Source organism: Salvelinus fontinalis, chromosome 7, assembly GCF_029448725.1.
Source record: "Salvelinus fontinalis isolate EN_2023a chromosome 7, ASM2944872v1, whole genome shotgun sequence".
Lineage (NCBI taxonomy): Eukaryota > Metazoa > Chordata > Actinopteri > Salmoniformes > Salmonidae > Salvelinus > Salvelinus fontinalis.
In genome coordinates, this window is record NC_074671.1 from 18,892,312 (window position 1) to 18,917,653 (window position 25,342).

The 25,342-nt window shown below is 42.2% G+C and overlaps 1 protein-coding gene across 7 annotated transcripts in view; it reads right to left on the reverse strand.

Moving 5' to 3' along the window:
- LOC129859158 (dipeptidyl aminopeptidase-like protein 6) overlaps positions 1–25,342 on the reverse strand; it is a 344,660-nt gene that overhangs the window by 81,045 nt on the left and 238,273 nt on the right. For all 7 annotated transcript variants that reach the window (XM_055928573.1, XM_055928575.1, XM_055928574.1 and 4 more), the window contains one exon: positions 2,735–2,849. In XM_055928573.1, the coding sequence (XP_055784548.1) occupies positions 2,735–2,849 (115 nt within the window). The remainder of the gene's footprint in view (positions 1–2,734; positions 2,850–25,342) is intronic.

The following is a 25,342-nucleotide window of genomic DNA, read 5'->3' on the forward strand; positions in this document are numbered from 1 at the left end:
ATACAGTGAAGGTAAACCTAGGCATTGAGTGATAATGAGAGAGATATTGTCTCTAGAAACATCATTGAAACCAGGTGATGTCATCGCATGTGTGGGTGGTGGAAATGAAAGGTTGGATAAGCTATAATGAGCAGTGAAATAAGCCAATAAACACTAACCAGAACAGCAATGGACAAGGCATATTGACATTAAGGAGAGGCATGCTTAGCCGAGTGATCATAAGGGTCCAGTGAGTAGTGAGGTTGGTTGTGGTCACGGCGATTCAGACAGCTAGCCGGGCCATGGGTAGCAAGCTGGCAGAGGATGGAGGTCTGTTTTTAGCCACCTCGTGCGTTTCCGTCGGTAGATTAGTGGGGTTCAGTGTGGTAGAGGGGAACAATCCAATTGGCAAAATAGATATAGTTATAGTGACCCAAGAAAATAGTCCGATAGACCTATTCAGATAGCAGCCGATAAGACAACTAACGATTAGCGGGCCGCAGATGGGCATTCAGGTTACGTCGCGACGGAGGGGCCATTTGGATAACTCCATCGGGCAGATAACGTCGGTAGTCCAGTCGTGAAGGCCCGGTGGGGCTCTGTATCGGCAGTAAAACGGGTCCGGATAGGTGATTGTAGCCCAGGAGTGGCTGATGGAACTCTTCAGCTGGCTAGCTATAATTGATGTTTGCTCCGAGACCGACGTAAGCCAATAGTCACTCGGATAGCAGCTAGCTAGCTGCAAGATCCAGGTGTAAATGTCCAGAGTGTAACGGACGTCGTCGGGAGAAGGAGAAGAGGACCAAGGTGCAGCGTGGTAAGTGTTCATATTTTAAATCAAATAAACTGAACACTAAACAAAACAACAAAAGACGACAAACGAACCGTTCTGTAAGGTGACGACACACACTAAACAGAAAATAATCACCCACAACTCAGTGGGAAAACAGGATACCTTAATATTGTCTCAATCAGAGACAACGATAGACAGCTGCCTCTGAGAACCACACACGGCCAAACACAAAGAAATAGACAACATAGACATACAAATATAGAATGCCCACCCACATCACAACCTGACCAAACAAAAAATAAAAACATACAAAGCAATCTATGGTCAGGGCGTGACACTGAGCTTGCGGTAGAAATCCGGGGATATGGAGAGAAAATAGGTTCGGTATGCTCTGGTCTGAGTCACGTTGTACAAAACTGGCGATAGCTTTTCGAGCTAAAGGATAGCTGATGACCGCCAACCGTGGTTAGCTGAATACTAACGTTAGCCAGTGAACTGGCTAGCTTCTGGCTAGCTTCTGTTGTGGATTTCAGATTTGAGGTGAATAATATATTTATATATTTTTAATTGGTGAGGCGGGTTGCAGGATTGTTTTAAAGTTGAGTTTTTAGAAGAAAAAATAATATATATAAAAAGATATGCGAAGAAAATATGTAATATATATATACACGGGACATGACAAGACGAGGACAAATGACGTCTGACTGCTATGCCATCTTGGAATTAAAAGGATAGAAGCAAGTATCGAAGCATGTCCGCAGAGGCGTAGCGCAGGTTTGTGCGGCGCTCGCAAAAAAATATGACTATTCATTTTTTTTTTTTTTTTTTTTTTTCCCTTTGCCATGGGTCAGAGAGAAAAATTTGCCATTTTATAGCTAATCTCATGCTATTTTACGTATTTTCCCATGAGGCTGAGAGAAAATACTTGCCTGGCTACCCAAAGTTCATGGTCCGGCCAAACGCTACGCCACGCCCACGGACGTTAGCTTCTTCTCCGCAATGAGTCTGGTTCTGAGAAACCTCCTCGACGATTTCTAGAATGCAAACACATTCTAACCGTTCTGATTGGTCCCAGAAACCGATGGGTTGTGCCAGACCAATAACACACGTGGGTAAAGCGGCCTTTTGAAAATGTGTCATTGGCTTACTCTGATTGGTTAGAGATGATCCAATTGCTCATGCTTTTGTTTTGTACAACACCCCTCATTTTGACATCACCACAAACAACTTTAATGTTGGCAGTCTCAGACTGAAGTATGTAGTGAACATAGAATTACGTAAGAATTCAGTTTGAGTCGTAAGGCATAGAAAATGTTGCCGTTTTAGAGCTAATTTCCTGCTAATCTTCACATTTTGCCATGAGGCTGAGAGAAAATGTAGCAGTTTAAAGATAATTTCCTGTAATTCCCCCTAAAAAATCATGGCTTGTGAAGTTTTCATATGCTATCTGGGGGGCCGAACTCCCCCCTCCCCAATAATAATAATAATTGAATAGATCTTGCAGGCGCTGCGGGGGTTTGTGCTATACCAGTGAGGGTCTGGGTATAAATATATGCTACTGTGTGTGACGGTTTTATAAGTGTACCTGTGAGAGACTGGGGCACTATATGTAACACTGTAAATTGTGTTTGTGTGAAAGTGCACATACGCAGGACTCTCCAACTACATGCAGTGAATATGTTTTGTGGTTACGGGAGAGTACAAGGCAACTGCACTGCACCTATCAGAGCAATACTCTGAGACATGTAAAACATTGTGACCCAGGGTGCATGTTAGAAAAAATCTGTCGATGTGCTCTTGAGCAAGGCACTTAACCCTAATTTGCTCCAGGGGCGCCATACTACTATGGCTGACCCTGTACAACAACACGTGTATTGTTCAACACGTGTATTGTTGTGTTTTTTCCTTTTATACCATATCGTACGGGAGTCTTCCCTCCCCTCCTTACCACTCCCCACCTACCTGGTGTCAGCAGGATGACCGAGGTGACGATCAGGGAGCAGATGACCAGAATGACCAACAGGGCGATCGCAATTCCCTTCCAGTTCCTCTGAGGAGGGTTACTCCCCACCAGCTCCTGGTCAGACAAAACAGACAGAGAGAAACACACGGTCAGAAAGAGAAAGAGAGGAGATAGAAAATCAGGAAAGGAGAGTGAACAAGGTGAGTGAACAAGAGAAAGGTTGTGGAGAGGAAGAGAAGCAAAGGGAGAAAGAAATGAGAAGTGGGTAAGGGAGAGAGATAATGGAGTGATACTGTCTATTAGTATAAATAGTAGGGGGGAAGAGGAAGTGAGAAAAATTTACACAAATAACTAATAAAAGAGAATGGAAGGAAGGAGGGAGGGAGGGAGGGAGGGAGGGAGGGAGGGAGGGAGGGGGAGCGAAAGGTGGATAACTAAAATGGATGGGTCAGTCAAGGACAAGTGTGGACTACGGAAACACCACAAATTCTCAAATAGAATCGCCATGAGCAAAAGCCAGGAGGAGGAATGGAGGAGATGTGTGTGTGTGGGGGGGGTTCTCAATGAGGCAAGGTGTCAGCGGCCATCACTGGCAAACGAATGTGACAGATAAAAAATGAGCTTTCGGAATATTGGTAACTTTGGTGGGTGAATGCCGTCAAGAGGCTTTTTGTTCGAAAAATTATTTCAAATTATGGTGCAACCTTGAGCCATGTTTTGGGAGAAAACAAATGAATTATATATTCAAGGTTTAATATTGTCTTAAGTGCAAAATAAAATGTTAAAGTATCAATTTGACAAACGGTCCCTGCTGGGTATGGAGTGAGTGGAATGAGAAAAGGGTTTTCAGCCTTCCCCTTTTTGCACCAATAATAATCCTTATTATTGATGATTTTTGAAAAAAATGATTATGCCAGTACAATTATGATTGATAGTGGTAGCACTGAATAGATCTGTCCTCATAAATTTATTGAGGCTTATACCTGAACAACAGCAGCAACCTCAACAACAACATGAAACATTGGCTTACATCAAAAAAATCTGAAACAAAGATGAAAAGAAAGTTTGACATTTCTATAGTTCAAGTCCAATAAACAAAAACAACCAAGCTAGGGGAGTCTTTTAAAAGGTCATTGAAAGCCTAAAACATTAGCTGCATTAATAACTTTCTAATTAGTTTACGGTAGGGGGGGTACAAAGTTCTGAGCAGAGGACGTGCAGAGAGGATCTGTGGCTAAGGTCTTAATCAATAGACCCCCCCCCCCACCACCACCACCACCAGACACACAAACACACGCTCTGGAACAGAGTGGGCTGGTCTACGAGGTAAGCCTTTTAGTGACCTCTTTCCCTCCTTAATTGAATGGAGTGGCAGACATCATTAGCCTGGAGAGAAGAGGAACAGCAGGGGGCTTTTTACCACACCACCCATTACACACACTCATTAAAACCAGCAACCTGTTTTCCCACAATCCCCGGTGGCACTCTGGCGAAACGGGGGTGCTTTCGCAGGGGTCACTGCCGAGGGCTCGTCACGCCAGGCGGGAGGAGTTAGTGGACTGCGGTGTAAACAACACGGATTCCACAGAACCACCACAAACACACTACAAGTGCCATACTGTTTTAGTTCTATCCAGCCTGAGTAGACCGCTTTAGGATGTAGATACAGTAGGACGCCAGCCAGACATTCTGTATCCCTGCCATTGAGCAATCTCGTTTTATCAACTTTTGCTAAAAAGGACATTATACTCCAAAATGAGTGAAAATGAAATGATGTTGACACCATCTGAAATATAATTTCCACTTAAAAGCATTATAACCGTAGCCCAACTGATGCAGCATAGTTGAAGCATTGGGTTGCCCATCTGCATTTACCTAATTGAAAAACCCAAATGCTACAAATATACAGTGCATTCGGAAGTATTCAGACACCTTGAATTTTCCACATTTTGTTACGTTACAGCCTTATTCTAAAATTGATGAAATGGGTTTTTCCCCTCATCAATAACCCATAATGACAACGCAAAAAAATGTTCTTTAGGACATTTAGCAAATGTATTAAATATAAATCTGAAATATAACATTTACATAAGTATTCAGATCCTTTACTCAGTGCTTTGTTGAAGCACCTTTGGCAGTGATTACAGCCTCGAGTGTTTCCGGTGATTTGGAAAGGCACACACACTTGTCTATATAAGGTCCTACAGTTGACAGTGCATGTCAGAGCAAAAACCAAGCCATGAGGTCAAAGGAATTGTTCGTAGAGCTCCGAGACAGGATTGTGTCGAGGCACAGATCTAGGGAAGGGTACCAAAAAATGTCTGCAGCATTGAAGGTCCCCAAGAACACAGTGCGCTCCATCATTCTTAAATGGAAGAAGCTTGAAACCACCAAGACTCTTCCTAGAGCTGGCCGCCCGGCCAAACTGAGCAGTCGGGGGAGAAGGGCCTTGATCAGGGAGGTGACCAAGAACCCAATGGTCACTCTGACAGAGGTCCAGAGTTCCTCTGTGGAGATGGGAGAACCTTCCAGAAGGACAACCATCACTGCAGGACTCCACCAATCAGGCCTTTATGGTAGAGTGGCCAGATGGAAGCCACTCAGTAAAAGGCACATAGGACTGTCAGACCATGAGAAACAAGATTCTCTAGTCTGATGAAACCAAGATTGAACTCTTCAGCCTGAATGCCAAGTATCACGTCTGGAGGAAACCTGGCACCATCCCTACGGTGAAGCATGGTGGTGGCAGCATCGTGCTGTGGTGATGTTTTTCAGCGGCAGTGACTGGGAGACTAATCAGGATCGAGGGAAAGATGAACGGAGCAAAGTACGGAGAGATCCTTGATGAAAACCTGCTCCAGAGTCCTCAGGACCTCAGACTGGGGTGAAGGTTCACCTTCCAACAGGACAACGACCCTAAGCACACTGCCAAGACAATGCAGGAGTGGCTTCGGGACAAGTCTCTGAATGTCCTTGAGTGGCCCAGCCAGAGCCCAGACTTGAACCCGATCGAACATCTCTGGAGAGACTTGAAAATAGCTGTTCAGCTATGCTCCACATCCAACCTGACAGAGCTTGAGAGGATCTGCGGAGAAGAATGGGAGAAACTCATACCCAAGAAAACTTAAGGCTCTAATCGCTGCCAAAGGTGCTTCAACAAAGTACTGAGTAAAGGGTCTGAATACTTACGTAAATGTGATGTTTCAGTTTTTTATTCTTCATACTAGAGGTCGACCAATTATGATTTTTCAACGCCGATACCGATACCGATTATTGGAGGACAAAAAAAGCCGATAACGATTAATCGGGACGATTTAAAAAAACAAATATATATATATGTATTTATATATATATATATATACATATCATACACACACACATTTTTGTAATAATGACAATTGCAACAATACTGAATGAGAAATTAAAACTTTTATTTTTAACTTAATATAATACATAAATAAAATCTATTTAGTATCAAATAACATGAGAACATATGTTAAAACGAACCACGAGCTTTCATCGGTCTTCAATATTCCCAGTTAAGAAGTTTTGGGTTGTAGTGCAGAAAGCAGAGCTTGTCTGCATGGTCCCCTGTCAGTCTGCTCCTCCGCGAAACACAGACCTTATTTGAAGTAGATCAAGACATTCTCTATGGAAGACATGAACGGTAAAATAACGAAGGAACGCCTTTCAAGTTCAGCCTCAAGTTATTACAGGAATTATAACGCGTCGACTATTTCTCTCTAAACCATATACCTTTGACTAATCCGGAAACTATCACCTCGAAAACAAAACGTTTATTCCGTTCCGTATTTTATCTAACGGGTGGCATCCATGAGTCTAAATATTCCTGTTACATTGCAGAACCTTCAATGTTATGTCATAATTACCTACAATTATGGCAAATTAGTTCGCAAAGAGCCAGGCGGCCCAAACTGTTGCAAATACCCTGACTGCGTGCAATGAACGCAAGAGAAATGACACAATTTCACCTGGTTAACATTGCCTGCTAACCTGGATTTCTTTTAGCTAAATATGCAGTTTTAAAAATATATACTTGTGTATTGATTTTAAGAAAGGCATTGATGTTTATGGTTGAGTACACATTGGAGCAATGACAGTCATTGATTGATTGTTTTTTATAAGATAAGTTTAATGCTAGCTAGCAATTTACCTTAGCTTACTGCATTAGCGTAACAGGCAGGCTACTCGTGGAGTGCAATGTAATCAGGTGTTAGAGCATTGGACTAGTTAACTGTAAGGTTGCAAGATTGGATCCCCCGAGCTGACAAGGTTAAAAATCTGTCGTTCTGCCCCTGAACGAGCCAGAACGTTCCTAGGCCGTCATTGAAAATAAGAATTTGTTCTTAACTGACTTGCCTAGTTAAATAAAGATTAAATAAAGGTGTGTTTAAAAAAATAAAATAAAATCGGCAAATCGATGCCCAAAAATACCGATTTCCGATTGTTATGAAAACTTGAAATCGGCCCCGATTAATCGGCCATTCCGATTAATCGGTCGACCTCTACTTCATACATTTGCAAAAAAGGGGTCTGATTATTTCCGAATTCCGAAAGTATTCAAATCCCTTGACTTTTTCCACTTTACGTGACACGTTACGTTACAGCCTTAATCCATAATGGATTAAATCTTTTTTTTCCACACAAAAAAATCCACCCCAATCTACACAAAACACCTCATAATGACAAAGCAAAAACCTGTTTTTAGAAATGTATATCTAATTTACATAGGTATTCACACCCCTGAGACAACACTTTGCGTTTGGCAGCGATTACAGCTGGAAGTCTTTCTGGGTAAATCTGTAAGAGCTTCACAACCCTTAAATTCATGCTGTAACACAACAAAATGCGGAAAAAGTCAAAGGGTATGAATGCTTTCTGAAGGCACTGTACATACTGTGGTGTTATATACTGTCTATCTTCAAGTAAACTACAAGCCAACCATTAACTGTCTTCCCATCAATGCGTTCTGACCGATGCCGAGGCGAACACGCCCATACCAGAAACCTTAGAATAACACAGTCCTTTAGCCCTCCACTACACAGTCCATTATCTTTTATACATATTTTATATCTGGTTTTAGTCATTTAAATTTGCACTGCAAATATTTTACCATCCTGAATTGCTATTTTTGTATCACATTTTTGGGAGTGGCGGCAAGGATTTAAATATAAGGGAAACCCTGATCGCCCACTGCGTACAGTTAAAGGAGCACTGAGTATGATTTTGCCAATATGAGAGGATAAATATCACACTGTTTTGGAGAACAGATTAGGGAAACCATTCAGACCCATTGAATTTTTCCATATCTTGTTACGTTACAGCCTTATTCTAAAATGAATTAAATAAAAAAAATCCTCAAATTTACACACAATACCTCATAATGACAAAGCAAAAACATGTTTTTAGAAATGTTAGCAAATGTATTGAAAATTATATACATAAGTGTCATATTTATATATAGGACAAACCTTAATTGCCCACTGCGTACAGTTAAAGGACCACTGAGGATGATTGTGCCAATATGAAAGGATAAACATCACAATGTTTTGGAGAACAGATGAGGGATTTTACATTAGACCCAATATAATAGACCTGCACTCACCATAACACCGACACAGTAGCATTCAATTGTAACACATCAGGGTTGGCACACACACACACAAAATTATTCATAACACACATGAAGAAAGACACTTAAGTCACAGCAGACTCCACAGCTTTAGACATATTCCTCAAACAGAAGAAAACAACCACTTGATAAGATCTTCACCTCTCAGCTTCAGTAGGCAACAGAGAAGCAGAGAGATCAAAGACCGAGAGAATAGAGGGGGTGCATTCTGGTCTGGGTCATGTTTATCAATTGAGACTTTACCCTGGGCAGTAATGCCGGAGTGCCTGGGCCTTGCTTCACACCAGTAACGAGTGCAGGGCTTCTGCTGTGACAAAGCATGAGCGTTGTATTGTAAACAGCCCGTGGGTAGTCACAGCTGACTAAACAAACATCAATATACAAAAACGCTTGCAGGGCTAGGATGATCCAACACTGCAAGACCATTTGAAGTCTTTTAATTTGAGATAATCATGACTGCGGGATGGAGTCAGTCCCCTAGTACTATTTTTCCATGGATATGCTCTCCCGTGAAAGTCAGAATCAGATGTTTACTGTGCTTAGTAGTACATTTTTAAAAATACTTTCCCAATTGGTAGAACATGATTGAACTTGCAAATACATTTTAAAGCATATCGCTTTTGCATGCTTGAGTCAACATGTCTGTCACTAGGTTAAATTGATTTTCGGTGACGAACGATAACACAGCCAAAACGGAGTGACATTTTTAAACGGCTAGAAGATATTGGTCAGCCAAGTTATCTGAAAGAAGAAATATATTTCCATCTCTGATCAGTAGAAAGTTTTTTTTTCTCATACTAAGAATTGTACAGCATTTGCGCAATCTAATAAACACCAAATAAACAAGAGGTAGAAATACAGACTTCCCAGCATCAGGTACTATGAGCAGCGAACTTCACTGACAGGTTGTAGTTTAATCAATATTCAACCGCCTTGAGAAAGATGTGTTACTCTAGAGAAGAATGTTAGCTACACTGGAACCTCTCCCTCCATCTCCTATGAAAGCTACTCTGATGCTTCCCAGCCTGTCGACAATATCAGTTCATCTCTGTGTACCTTCCAGCTATATTGAATGAAAGTAGGGGGAGTTTTCAATAATCACTGAATGAATTCTGGTCTGGATTGAGAGTCTGCAATGGTAACGTTCACTGTGCATTAACTCGTGCAGTGAGAGATGGGAGAACAGTGCTGTTCTGGGTATTGTGAAGCCCATCTGATGGAGAATGTTCTCCTGCATTCAAAGCTGCCAGTGTGCCATGGCGTGCATAGCTTCATGAGCTTATTATTCTGAACAGTTGCGATGTCTGAAACTTTGTAGGAGTTGTGTATAGGACGCTGCATCAATAACGCAAAACCATAAAGTCCTCTTTCCACGGCAGTATTGCCTCAAACTTTGTATTGCCAGTTTTGTAAATTGTATTAGTTTATCCTCTATTTTATTCATGACAATCATTGTATTAATACTGTGGAATTCACCACAGGTTTGGACAAATATATTTCTCCCCCACATATTGTGTAGGGACTACAGAACATGACTTTACACTCAATTTAGAAGAGGCTATACATCAAATTCAGCCCCTGAGGCTCCATATAATATAAAACGGGGTATGTAACCCTAACCCTAACCTAACACTAACTACTGTGACTGAAATTCAGTGGTGGAAAAAGTACCCAATTGTCATGCTTGAGTAAAAGTAAAGATACCTTAATAGAAATTGACTCAAGTTGTAACGGTCCTGACCAGTTTTATGTTGTTTTTGTATGTGTAATTGGTCAGGGCGTTAGTTTTGGGTGGGCAGTCTATGTTATCTGTTTCTATGTTGGTTTTGGTTTGCCTGGTATGGCTCTTGATTAGAGGCAGGTGGTTTGCGTTTTCCTCTAATTAAGAGTCATATTTAGGTAGGGCATTCTCACTGTTTGTTTGTGGGTGATTGTCTCCTGTGTCGTTAAATGTATTTTCCATACGGGACTGTTTGGCTGTTCGTTTCGTTTCGATGTCGTCTGTTTCCTGTACGTGAGTTTATGTTTAGTTATGTAAGTTTATGTTCAGGTTTCGTCAACGTCGTTTTCTTGTTTTGATGTTTTGAAAGTGTTTTTGTTTTGTTTCGTATTGCCGTCGTATTTATAATAAAGATGGCTTATTTCCCAAATGCTGCGTTTTGGTCCGAAGATCCTTCTCTCCTCACCTCGTCTGAGGATGAGGAGAGTGACAGCCTTTACACAAGTAAAAGTGAAAGTCACCTAATACTTAAGAAAAAGTCTACATGTATTTGGTTTTAAATATACCTAAGTATCAAAAGTAAAAATACAAATAATTTCAACTTCTTTATATTAAGCAAATCAGAGGCAGTAGGGATGACCACTGATGTTCTCTTGATAAGTGTGTAAATTGGACAATTTTTCTGTCCTGATAAGCATTCAAAATGTAACAAGTACTTTTGGATGTCAGGGAAAATGTATGGAGTAAAAAGTACATTATTTTCTTAAGGAATGTAGTGGAGTAAAAGTTGTCAAAAATATAAATAGTAAAGTACTGATACCCCAAAAAACGAATTAAGTAGTACTTTTAAGTATTTTTACTTAAGTAATTTACACCACTGCTGAAATGCCTTTGCTAAGAAACAGGAAATGTACAGTGTTTCCTTGACATAGTAACAGAGTGGATGCAATAAACAGAAAATACATCAATGCTATTTTCATGTCTTATTATCTTTAATTGTGTCACACACATATGTGTTTATTCAACTGAGTGGGACCTGAACACACCAGTTTCTTTATACATTCAAAGTCGATTTTACACTTGCAGCCTAAGGCTTTGTGATCTCAAAGCATTAAAGAAAGCTTAACTAGCTCGGTCAATTTCCCTATCTAGGGGAGAGGAGGGGCTCAATTTATTCCTGATGCACTCTAATGTGTCTGAAAACGATGTTCAAAGGGTATCGGTCAGGCAGGTCACAAATGCTTGGCAATAACCTACGGAACAGCCTGGGAGGGCCAAGAAAATTATTTTGTGAAGATAAGCCGTCATCCATCTCAAAGAACATGCAATTTGGTGGCAATTTTCCATTTAGTTGGAAAATAAGATCCCACATTAATTTTATGGATTATACTGGACAAAATAGCAGTCGTTTCAAGCCTGCCTTTGTGTCACAGTCGAGAGAAGAATCTCATTCTCAGTCCATTTGCTCAATTCCTTTATTCTCCTATTCATCTTTTAGCATGTGGACTTCATCAGAGGGTTCCCATGAATAGAAACATTATCCTGAACCTTTTAGCTATGAAAGGTTGGTTTTTATACTAGCTCTGCCACAGAACAGGCATACTGAAGTACAAAACAGACAGAAGAGAAAATGGAGTAACATATCTAACGCTCTATTTAGATAGTCAACTTGTACATAAATCACCCGCATGAAAATGAACGGTTTCCTGTTTCTTATTGTCAACCATCATAGTATATTCATATCAAATGAAAATGTTTGTTAAGAAAGGCGTGATCAGATGGAAGAAATTCCGAACATAACTCATAACGTTCATGGCAGTCTAAATGCAAAATTAAGACAAAAGTTGTTCTCTCGCTCAAATATAGGTTACACTTTCACTCCTGAGAGACCATCTGAAGGGAACCTGTGAATTAAGTAACAATTTTGCCATCAAAATGGATGGCCAATCCAATTAAGGGGAACATTAAAGTCCAATGTACTGGTGATGACTAGTGATGATGATATAATGAGCCCTCACTGACACATACAGTACTGAGGACAGCAACACAGGTGCTCCCTCTGGCTAAGTCTGGGAACTCTCTCCCAGAGCTTCCATCCTCCTCACAGGCACGTGTTATTACACAGTTTACTTTACCACACAGGAGTATTTGTCCTTTGGGGTTAATATAGAAGCACAGATAATCATTCTTTGGTTGTGTGCCTAACAAGATCCCCATAGCCTCATTTCCTCTCGTACTGAAGAGTTGGGAGTCTTCCTCCTAATTAGCTCAAAGTCAAGTCCAGCTAGGGAGTGTAGTTCTCGAGAATATGTTATACATTCCAGCATAGATAAGGTAAACTGAACTAAATACTGTCCTTCAGCGGAGGTGAAGACATGGTAACATTAATAAGGACTTCTCAGATGAGACGTGAGTCTTACACAATGGATAAAAACTGCATGATAGGCCTATCTAGGACTGCAGTAGCAAAATACCCTGTAGTGTGTTAATGTATTCATTATGAACAAGTTCAAATGATTTGTTCCGAGTAAGAAATGGGATGTAAAAGCCTAAAAATAATATACTCTACTGTATCTATATATTGGATCATGAAGTGACGTATGTGATTAGGTAAATTGTTAGATGTGGACTACATCGCATGTAATTTCTGATTGGCCTCCACTTTTCATACTATGACACAACACAGACACGATGTGAACAGTCATTGTATACCAGCTTCTATTAACTCAGATTGTGGATTCAAAGTAGTGTTGGGCGATATCCAGATATTTATACCGTTTCTGTTCCATACTGGGGTATACGGTATTATTGGAAGTGCAAACAAGTGGCGCTATTTCAAAGCTATTTACACACAAAACAATTTAGGCAATAGGGATCTTGATCTAGGAGGTGATTGAATGTCTCTGCTGTAACCAAGAAGCTTGATCTTGACATCAAGCCACTTAGCTAGCAAGTTATCAAACCAAATGCTGGAGCCCTGATGCTGGATATCATTTATTTGACCCATCTTACATTTCTTATAGATATGCTTAACTTTTTGCATCTGAGCTCCTAGAGTGTGCGGCTCTCCTTTATTTTTAAGATATGCTTAACTTACCATACTGGAGTATTTGTCATTTGGGGTGCACCCCTGTCGGTATTTTGAAATATAAAGTTAATACCGTATACCAGGATATTGCCCAAGCCTAAAGTTCACTGTACAGTGAAACTATAGTCCCTCAGAACTATTGTAGGCTACATCAACGTTTTTACAGGTAGGCCTATAGACTATAATACGCTACCCTTTCCAATATGGAAAGATTCTTATATCTAGAATATCTTTAACGCCATATCTGATTTCAAAAAGTGCTACCTGGTATGGCTTGCCATTAGAGATACTGGTCTCCTTCCAGGCTGATAAATGGTAGTCTTTGGCTTCGATTTCTCTGAATGTGACGATCCATAGATGTGGCTCATTAGGTGGGCCCCGCCAGCACAAAGAGTATCGAGCATAGACCAGCCATCTCCATCTCTGGAAACCTCACTTAGTGATCAATACACAGTGTCCCCTTTATTATCCACTGGTTACCTCATCTTTTCACCAATCTCACAAACCCATAGAACTTCTGAAACAGTTCAGCAGATTCCTCAGCCAGAAGGCAATTACACTTCCAGTGCCCAAGACTTTGTGAGCTCTCTAAACACGGCGGCTAACCTTCCCGATCATGCCTCTGTGATCTGCAATTATGATAATGATTAGCACAATTATCTGGGTGGCCGTCTGCACTGGATTAATGAAGACGTGATTAGAGGTGGGGGTGGGGGGGGGGGGGGGGGGGGGGGTAACTGTAGAGAGGAGGTTGGAGGTGGTGAAAAGAGGAGACAAGTCAACACTATGTTCTTGGCAGAAGGTTACGTAAACAACTGATTAAAGTCTATGAAGAAATCAATGCAAGAACTAGAAGAGGGAGCAACAAAAAGGAGTAGACCTGAATGCAGACTGTATAGAAAGGCAGTGAAATTCATCTGTGGAGAATTTTCTAAAAGGAAGCTGGTGATCTCCTTCAGCAGTGAGTGGTTAGCTTTCAAACTGAAGTTTACTTTCATTGAGGGGAGTTTTGACGTTGGAAGAAAAAATATAACTTTTCATAGAAAATAAAGTTGGACTGGGATCCTGTCATCAGAACAGGCCATGGAGCCTGGGCTACAGGTGGAATAGAGTTGCCTCCCTGAAATCCAACATTGAGGTCTGTGGTCTGGGCCTTTCTGCCTGTGGTGCTATGACTCTGGGGCTCTGCCTCAGCCGCAGGACATAGCTCCCTCGCCTGGGTGGGTTTGAACATGCCCCCCCCCCCCCCAGGGGTGTGTGTGCATACTGTATGTTTCCCCCTGCATGATTACATGTTAATTTAATTTAGTCACGAAGAACACCAAATCATCCTAAGGGATCTATTTTAATGAAGAAGCTCATAATGAACGGTCATGAAGAATGCATGGAAATAGCTGTTATGTAGACCATTTCTGGCTGGTGGGCATGGAGAAGCTGTAGGAGGGGTAGGACTACAGAAACCCTATTGAGAGAGACCTATGAATAGATCTTCTTGGAATTACACAGTATGTCAAAGGAGAGAGAGAGCGAGAGAGAGAGAGCGAGAGCGACAGAGACACACAGACAGACAGCGCTAAAAGCTAAGACCTGTTGTACAATCAGAGGAATCCAAAAAGCTCAATCCAACAGAACCCTAGGGTGAGGTGGGGAAAAGAGGGGTAAGCCTAAAGTGTCAGTATGTTTCAGAATGACTTGGTATTGTAACCAACTGGCTAAGCAAACCCAGGTCATCAGCTTTCGTTCATCATCAAAAGGTTTTGCCAACTGCAGCAATCCCAAACGTCCATAACATCTACCATAGTCATGTTAAATTGTCCATCGGTTACATGAATTAAGGATTTCCTCAGCCTACCAGCATTTTCGAAGGTAGATATACAGTGTCTTTATTGGAAACGGCATCATTGGGAAGCCAGCAGTAAGTAAAGTCAGTGGCAGGGCCTGCAGCAGTGTGGAGTCAGCTACTATTACTGCTGCTGCTTAGCATTAGCTCTGAATCAGGCCTGATTCAATGTTGCGTGATATATCTGGTTGGAGTTGATCAAAGTGACAATAATAATACAACTATCGGCAGTCATACGTAAGAGCCAGTAAACAACGTTTGGGGCCAAATAAGAAGTGAGGAACATGAAGTTGACGAGAGAGAGAAAGTTGTATGTATTTACAGTGTTCAACAGGTGTAATAGTGAAGTGTAGTGGTAAGGGTTGGGCAGTGGCTGATGTCATTTGGGTATCGGCGATGGTTTTTCAATTTGTCAAAGCAGTGATAATAGTGTCAGTACCATTGACAGTGTAATACCAATAAAAATAACAGTGCTTGTTGTGTTGACCTTATAGCCACACAGCAGTCCCTATCAACATTCAGGCTTTGCTGTACCTGAGCAAGAGAAAAGATGCAATCTGCTGTCCTCCTGCATCCTTGTGTTTCACGGTTCAGGGATAATCCTCAAAAACAGAGGGATTGTTTTATTCCCATTTCAGTCTTCTCAGACCTGGTTCATTTTCCTAAATATTATTAGATTAACCTCAAGGCTGTCCAAATCCTCTCCCTTTTGTTTTGACTGATGTTATGTAAAAAAAAGTATTTATCTGACTAGTGTTTTCTCAGAAGGATTCACCTTTAAAATACTCATGTTATGCACAACAGACGGTGCACACCATATTTTTAAGGGGTATCAGGGTGCATCCTAGTCACGTGCCTCACAGTTAAAAACCATTCTGTAAAACCAAGTCTAGCGGACCACGGAGGACGACAGAGACATGAATAAACAGTGTGTGCCTCCTATCTGCTCACGGGGGGAAAAAATAATCTTCAACCCCTTTTTTTTCTGCTTGCATTGTTTGATTTGGGAGTGATTCATTTCCAGTCCATTAGAGAGGCTCAGAGGGTGCGACAGCCAACTGACCTCCTGCTGTAAAATCTATATGAAATGGCACACCGTGCTCCGACGTCTACCAAAGTCAGTTACAGGAGAACTGAGTTATACACCAGCCTATGGCTGGATGGTCATACATGTTGTCCCTCCTGAACAAGGAAGCTGAACTGTTGGCAAAGGAAGGAAATTACCATTCTGAAGCGTGTGGAGGGTAGGGTGATCACTTAACATTATTTCCACAGATTTCAACTAATGGCAACTGATGTTGGACACCAAAAGCTTTTAATGGTTTAAGTGCACGTAAATGTTTAGTAGTACACAATAGTTTGAATGATGAGGATATTCATGGGAAAATCTTCTGTGATGTTCATCTGCTTGGTGCACATGTGTCTATGCTGATGAGTCACTTGTGTGAGAGAACTATTCCACGCTAATCTCATGTATAATGGATGTATGTGCGCCTGTGTTTTTTTGTTGTTTGTTGGGAGTGGGAGGCTATAAATATTTCTTGATAAAATCCAGAACGCTAAGTTCAGTCATGAAGGATGGATCATAAACCAGGCTACAGAATTTTGTTTCATCGCAGTCCATCAGTGTGTCCAGGATGGTAGGGATACAGACAAATTAAGAGCAGTCTCCATTTGGCGAGCCCAGCAATGTTAATGATCTGGGCTTTTCCCTCAAGCCTGTGCAGAACTTGATTCAGAGGGGTTGAGTTAAATGCGGAAGACACATTTCAGTTGATTGCATTCAGTTGTACAACTGATTAGGTATCCCCCTTTCCCTCTATTCCCCCTCTAATCACAAGACAAACAAATTAGAAAAGAAAATTAGAAAAAAATTGTAAAGATGCTACTTTATATACAGTACCAGTCAAAAGTTTGGAGACACCTATTCATTCAAGGGTTTTTCTTTATTTTTACTATTTTCTGCATTGTAGAATAATAGTGAAGACATCAAAACTATGAAATAACACATATGGAATCATATAGTAACCAAAAAAGTGTTAAACTTTATATATGTAAAGTAAATGTAAACCTAATTTCCCGCCACCTTACGTGGAATTGATATGTATGTGATCATCGCATGATCAGTCAACATATTGAATTCAACGATGGTTTATGTGGTGTGCCACAATCGGAAACACAAACCTACTGCATGTATGGAATAAAAACACTTATAGCCAGTCAAGTCCCTATAACATCAACAGAGTCAAAAGTCCTCAATCTATATCCGAGAGGAAGACATCCAACCAATGTTTCATCCTCGGCTGATGTTGAGCCGCATTTCAACCCAGTCGAAAAGGTATCGACAGTTACCAATGTTCGAATCAAAAAGTTTGAGGCAAAGTTATTAAAAAGTAATCTGCGGAGCGAGGGATGGATAGAGAGAACCGGCCAAAATGCAAGACTTCAAGGGCAAAGCAACCCGCACTGTCCAGACTGAGGGATTGTTATTCACGCCTGGCCACAGCGTATGCGTGTGCGTACCTCCCAGGAACATGAAGAATTGAAAAGGCTCTTTACCGTTGTTGTTTTCTATAAGCCTTCATTCCCACACTGCACGCTAGCCATGGAAACAATACGCACAGGCAGACACACTCTGGGTAATGAAATGGGGGCATGAGAAAGAAGGACACCCATACTCCTATTGACATTTACCTGTGCTAATATGGTAGTAGATTTCTATAGCAAGGTCAATGTTGTAGGCTATTGCCAAATTTCATATGAATTCAGATGGTTAATCATGGTGGACAAAATGTATCCAAAGCACATCAGAAGGTTTCTTTAAGGCTAAACATCTAATTGATATTGCAAAATGTTTGAAGGACACAAGAGAGCTCTCTAGGACTCAAGATGAAAGTCTCCTATAATAAATTATGAGCAAAGAGACTTTGGCCAAGATGCATGTGGCCTAACTTTGAAATTCCAAAAATATATATATACACATTTAGAAAGAGTTTTCTGCCCAAGTAGTTCACAGGATGCCTGCTGGGAAAATGTACCATTCACTCTGAATTTAATTATTTTCAATTTCTTAGTCTGTTTGTTATGTTCTCATGGCAACCCTGGTGAAGCCAAAAGCTGTTTGACACAAGATTTCGATCTAGCCACCTGTTGTTGTTGATTTATTCATATTAATCGTGTTCCACAGTCCCCTGAGAATATGAGAGCGAAGCCTGCCTTTTAGAGTAGCCACTGACAAATATCACATCTGGATGTCTATGCAAAGTCCACATAAAATATTACAAATGGTGAGAGAGGCTACATTGTCCTAAACACATCCATCTATATTTTGATGAAACTTTATTAAAATCAATGAAGTGAATACACAGACTCGCAGAAATACTAACATATATTTATAGATGGACAACCACTCACACATGTCCATCTCAGAACCGCCCATCCTCCGTGACCCCTCTCTCCTCCCCTCCCTACACAATAGGGTTGAATGGCAGAAACCCGGTTACCAAGATTTACCAACCAAAACAACTCCCTTTTCACGGGATAAATAACTGCGAGAAACCGGTAAATTATAATTAATTATTTAAATGAACAGCATGTCTAAATCTGGCTTCTCTACGGCCTCTGCATGATGAATCAACGCTCAGTGTGGGGACAGACAGCTCATCTCTGTATGGAGCGCAGTTCACAATGCATGAAAGACCTATCATCTCATCATGGTAACTTTTTTCCTTGTGACAGATAGGCCTACATTTGCTGCAGTATAGTCTATGCTACAGTAATATAAAGACTGAATGGGCGTCTAATTAACCCATTTCCATCTGGCTTTCGGGGGTGACCTTGTTTTTAATTGTAAAGATTATATATATTTTTAAACAGCCTATCACTCGTATATCGTTGCTTTAAATCAGTGCACATGCCAGCACTCTCTCGCAGTCTCTCTCTCTCTCTGTCAACTCCATTCAAATTGCATCCAAAATCGATAATCCTGTTCTAGATTTACATATAGCCCTATATATAGATGTCCTTGCCTACCTCTTTCAGGTAATAAATTCAATACAGTATTAGCCTTATTTTTATCGAATTAATAATTGGTTATGCATAATAAGCTTCTAACTTATAGCCTCTCTCTTGCGCAATACACACACACCTGTGCTTCGCTGGCCTCTCTCCTTAAAAAATGCTCCTTAGCTCTTAGAGTCCCATGCAGGAAAAGCTAGAGTAGAATATCTTGCTAGACATACCTTTCTTTAGCATTTCTTATACCAATAGACATTTCAAAGAGGGAAGCAAGCTCTTGTTTGCTGAATACAGCAGCTAATAGAATACGGGTAGTTATGTCTTTGGTCCGCTTCTTCCAGCATCATGCAATAAAATGCAAATTAATTACTCCGGCCGCAAAACCTGAACCTATAGGGGAGGGTCTGGGTGGGCATCTATCCGCGGTGGCGGCTCAGGTGCGGGACGCAGACCCCGCTCCACCACTGGCTCACCTCACTTTGGTGGCACCTCTGGTGCGGGGATTCTCGCTGCGGGCCCCAGACTGGGCACCCTCGCTGCGGGCCCCGGACTGGGCACCCTCGCTGGGGGCTCCGGACTGGGGACCGTTGCTGGGGGCTTCGGACTGGGGACCATTTCTGGGGGCTCTGCTGGGGACTGTCGCTGGGGGCTCCGGACTGGAGGCCGTCGCTGGAGGCTCCGGACTGGAGGACGTCGTGGGAGGCTTTGTGCCATGACTCCTCACTGGAGGCTTCGTGCCATGGATCATCACTGGAGGCTTCTTGCCATGGATCATCACTGGAGGCTTCGTGCCATGGATCATCACTGGAGGCTTCTTGCCATGGATCATCACTGGAGGGAGGAGACGTATGGGCAGTCTGGTACGTGGAGCTGCCACAGGGCTCACCAGAGTGGGGAGACATACAGGAGGCCTGGTTCTGACAGCAGGCACAGGACTCACCAGGCTGGCGAGACATACTGGAGGCTTGGTTCTTGGCGGAGGCACCGGATACACTGGGCCGTGGAGGCGCACTGGAGGTCTCGAGCGTAGAGCCTGCACAACCCGTCCTGGCTGGATGGTTATCTTCACCCTGCACATGCGGGGCGCTGGCACAGGATGCACTGGGATGTGCAGACGCCCCGGAGACACTGTGGGTAGAGCCGGCACAGGATATACTGGGCCGAGGAGGTGCACTGGAGGTCTGGAGAGCAGGGCTGGCACAACCCGTCCTGGCTGGATGCTCACCCTAGCCCGGCAACTGCGGGGTGCTGGCACAGGACGTACTGGGCTGTAAGTCCTGTGCCACCCCTCAGCACCCACTGGGGGGGGGGGGGGGGGGCTGCCCCTCGGGTTTCCGTTCTGTCCTCTCCTCCTGACCACGCTGCTTGGTCCGTTTGTGGTGGGTTGTTCTGTCACGGCCGATGCTGGAAGAAGCGGACCAAGGTGCAGCGTGGTGAGCGTACATTACTTTAATTGTGGAATGACGCCAACAAAAACAATACAAAACCGACCGTGAAGCTTCAGGGCTATAGTGCCACAAACAAAGACAACTACCCACAACGAAAGGAGGGGAAAAGGGCTACCTAAGAGAACAATACCCGGCCAAAACATAGAAACACAAAATCATAGAGAAAAAAAAACATAGAATGCCCACCCCAAATCACACCCTGACCAAACCAAATAGAGACATAAAAAGGCTCTCTAAGGTCAGGGCGTGACACACTTAGCCTACCGGAACTAGTTTAATTTATTTACAAAAGGCTATAGCTAGCTACATCTACGGGCTTTTATGTTTTTCTGTCGTGTGTAATGCGTAGTAGCCTGTATCATATTCAGTATGTATTGGATAATGGCGCAATCATTTGGGCTTTTTTGGGCTTGGGCTCATTAAATGTCTCTAACATAAGGCTCATTAAATGTATTTAATGTATGGCTCATCAAGTTCAGGTAGCATCAGGCTTAAATTTTTTATCAAAGCTTTAATCAAAACCAGACATAGGGCTATTTATATGCTTTATAATGCTTTTGAATGATACATCTGGTTTTGGTGGAAAATACCGGGTTACCCGGGAGAAAAGTGATTTATTCTTGGGATGAAACAATTGTAAAATACTGGAAAAATATGCAACCCTACTACACACACACAATTCATCATTAGTGTAGAGACAGTTGACGTGGAGGCGACCAATCGCAGCCGAAAAATGCACGAAAAACAAAAACTGAAAGACATTTAAATAAATCTAAATGACTCATGCACTGTCCTGTCCCCTCAACCATTATTCATAATGATGATGCTGGGGCTGCTTTCAACTCCCCGCTGTGGTGTTGACCAGCTTCATCACCTCTAAAAGGCTGGGGTGTCAGGTAGCCTAGTGGTTGGAGTGTTGGGCAAAGTAACCAAAAGGTTGTTTAATCGAATCCCCGAGCTGGCAAGGTAAAAATCTGTCCTTCTGCACCTGAACAAGACAGGTAAACCCATTGTTCCTAGGCTGTCATTGTAAATAAGAATGTGTTCTTAACTGACTTGCCTAGTTAAATAAAAAAATTACACTTTACTTCAAAAACACAACACAAATAAGATCTAGGCCTAAATATATATATTGCAAGGATTTGTTTTCAGAAATAGGTCTGGTTGAGAGTTAGAAAGTAGGCAGGGCTCGACAATAACACTTCGAATTTCCTCGGGGCAAGTAAAAACATTTGGGAATCATTTTATAAAGACATAAAAAGTATTCGTAATGTTGTAATTGTAATGTTGCAGGGTGGTCAACCATCATCCAAGATAGTCCAGGAGTGATACTGGGTGTGCAGGCTTTGTACAGTAGTTATTTTTTACATTGTATAAAATCAGCTGCTCAACAGGACCTTGATAAGCTGACTCTGTACGGATCTGTATTAATCTTCTTGTTTCGTTGTGTTCTTGAACGTAGCCCTGTTTCTTTGTGTTCTTGAACGTAAGCACTATCTTTCATTTGTGTTCATTGATTTCACCTGTGTTAGTTACTCACCTGGTCTCATCAACTCCTTATTTAGTTCAGTTCCTTCTGTTTGTGCCTTTGAGGTATTGTTCGTTTTGACTCTACTAAGCCTTTTCCTAGCTCATTTGTGAGAACCAGTTATAGCCTTTAGGCCTAGTTTTGATTCACCTGCCTGTTTGCCTATCTGTGTGTGACCACGATTCCTGCCTTCTGCGAAGGCGAAATAAACACCTGCCGCGCTCTGCGCAGTAATCTACACCTTTTTCTCCCCGAGTATTCATTACAGACTCAGGTATGTTTGAGCAGGGTTGGGACAAAAGCTTGCACACCCAGTAGCTCTCCAGATGGAGGGTTGACAGACCACGGGTTTATACAGTAGCCTATCAGTGCAGTATTTTGTGGAGGGTTAAGTGCCTTGCTCAAGGCCACAACAGCAGGTGATCTACTGTAATACATGGGATCAGAGACCAGCAGCCTTCCATTGTCAATACCATTGATGATAATGAATGTTATTTTATGAAGTGGTTCCTTACATCATTTAACCATTTTCAGTCACCTTTTTAGCCCACGGTGTTAGAGACCATTTTTATTTTTGGACAAGTGACTTGAGCTTTCGGACAGCTAAAAATAATCGAAAAAAGTTCAATGTCAAACCCTGGGAGGTCTCCATTGGTGTAGAACAGTTGGATCATCATGGTGACTATTGGCCTCTTTGAAATGCAATCATGATGTAACATGTCTACTGTACATCTAAGCTCAACCCACAAAAGCCCTTATAAACAGTAGTCACTGTACTGAACAGGCTTGTTTTGTTCTGACTAGAAGGCCTGGGCTGAACTACTCAATTAATCTCAGCAAAAAAAGAAACGTCCTCTCACTGTGTTTATTTTCAGCAAACTTAACATGTGATTTGATTTGTAAATATTTGTATGAACATAACAAAATTCCACAACAGACATAAACTGAACAGGTTCCACAGACATGTGACTAACAGAAATGGAATATTGTGTCCCTGAACAAAGAGGGGTCAATACCAAAAGTAACAGTCAGTATCTGGTGTGGCCACCAGCTGCATTAAGTACTGCAGTGCATCTTCTCCTCATAGACTGTTAGGGACCATTGGTAAATACCACAATGTACATGGGACAATATGTGTTGCTGTGCGTTTTGTTGCCAACCTTACTTTGCTACCTGACAACTTTACGGTTTTTACTTTTTAATTACCGTTTATATTTTTTGTTTTTCCCTCAACTTTTTTTTTCATTCAGCTTTTTCACTCCGGACGCTTTATCTGGACATGGTTCGTCAGGACCTCCAAAAGCCGAAGCTAAAGTAACATTAACATGATGCCTTCTAATTGCAGTCGCTGTACTCATAAAATACAGGAGAACGATCGCCTTACGGCGAGGATAACTGTGCTGCAAGTCCAGCTTCAGACGAAATCGTTAGGCAAGGGTAATTTCAGTGTAGGAAAGGATGAAACGGTGTCTGTGCCACCAGTAAGTACAGATAGCAATATAAATCCCCCCGCACAGTCCCCGCAGCCGGACAACTTTCTCATGGCTTCTGGAGGGAAATGCTGTAGGAATGCTCAACCGGTGTCGCTCATTCAGCCAACAGAAACTTTCAACCGGTTTTCCCCATTAAGCAGCGAGTCGGAGTCTGAGGCCGAGCCTTCTCTTGTCTCTACTCCTCCCGTTACGGGGTCTGAGACGCCGAAGCTTCCCACAATTAGCTCTGAAAAATTGAAAACCCTAGTCATTGGCGACTCCATTACCCGCAGTATTAGACTTAAAACGAATCATCCAGCGATCATACACTGTTTACCAGGGGGCAGGGCTATCGACGTTAAGGCTAATCTGAAGATGGTGCTGGCTAAAGCTAAAACTGGCGAGTGTATAGAGATATTGTTATCCATGTCGGCACCAACGATGTTAGGATGAAACAGTCAGAGGTCACCAAGCGCAACATAGCTTCAGCGTGTAAATCAGCTAGAAAGATGTCGGCATCGAGTAATTGTCTCTGGCCCCCTTCCAGTTAGGGGGAGTGATGAGCTCTACAGCAGAGTCTCACAACTCAATCGCTGGTTGAAAAATGTTTTCTGCCCCTCCCAAAAGATAGAATTTGTAGATAATTGACCCTCTTTCTGGGACTCACCCACAAACAAGACCAAGCCTGGCCTGCTGAGGAGTGACAGACTCCATCCTAGCTGGAGGGGTGCTCTCATCTTATATACCAACATAGACAGGGCTCTAACTCCTAGCTCCACAATGAAATAGGGTGCAGGCCAGGCAGCAGGCTGTTAGTCAGCCTGCCAGCTTAGTGGAGTCTGCCACTAGCACAGTCAGTGTAGTCAGATCAGCTATCCCCATTGAGACCGTGGCTGTGCCTCGACCTAGGTTGGGCAAAACTAAACATGGCGGTGTTCGTCTTAGCAATCTCACTAGGATAAAGACCTCCTCCATTCCTGCCATTATTGAAAGAGATCGTGATACCTCACATCTCAAAATAGGGCTACTTAATGTTTGATCCCTCACTTCAAAGGCAATTAGTCAATGAACTAATCACTGATCATAATCTTGATGTGATTGGCCTGACTGAAACATGGCTTAAGCCTGATGAAATTACTGTGTTAAATGAGGCCTCACCTCCTGGTGACCATATCCCCCATGCATCCCGCAAAGGCAAGGGGTGTTGCTAACATTTACGATGGCAAATTTCAATTTACAAAAAAAAAACAAGACGTTTTCATCTTTTGAGCTTCTAGTCATAATCTATGCAGCCTCCTCAATCACTTTTTATAGCTACTGTTACAGGCCTCCTGGGCCATATACAGCGTTCCTCACTGAGTTCCCTGAATTCCTATCGGACCTTGTAGTCATAGCAGATAATAATACAAATGTTGGTGATTTTAATATTCACATGGAAAAGTCCACAGACCCACTCCAAAAGGCTTTTGGAGCCATCAGACTCGGTGGGTTTTGTCCAACATGTCTCTGGACCTACTCACTGTCACAGTCATACCCTGGACCTAGTTTTGTCCCATGGAATAAATGTTGTGGATCTTAATGTTTTTCCTCATAATCCTGGACTATCAGACCACCATTTTATTACGTTTGCAATCGCAACAAATAATCTGCTCAGACCTCAACCAAGGCGCATCAAAAGTCGTGCTATAAATTCTCAGACAACACAAAGATTCCTTGATGCCCTTCTAGACTCCCTCTGCCTACCCAAGGACGTCAGAGGACGAAAATCAGTTATCCACCTAACTGAGGAACTCAATTTAACCTTGCGCAATACCCTAGATGCAGTTGCACCCCTAAAAACT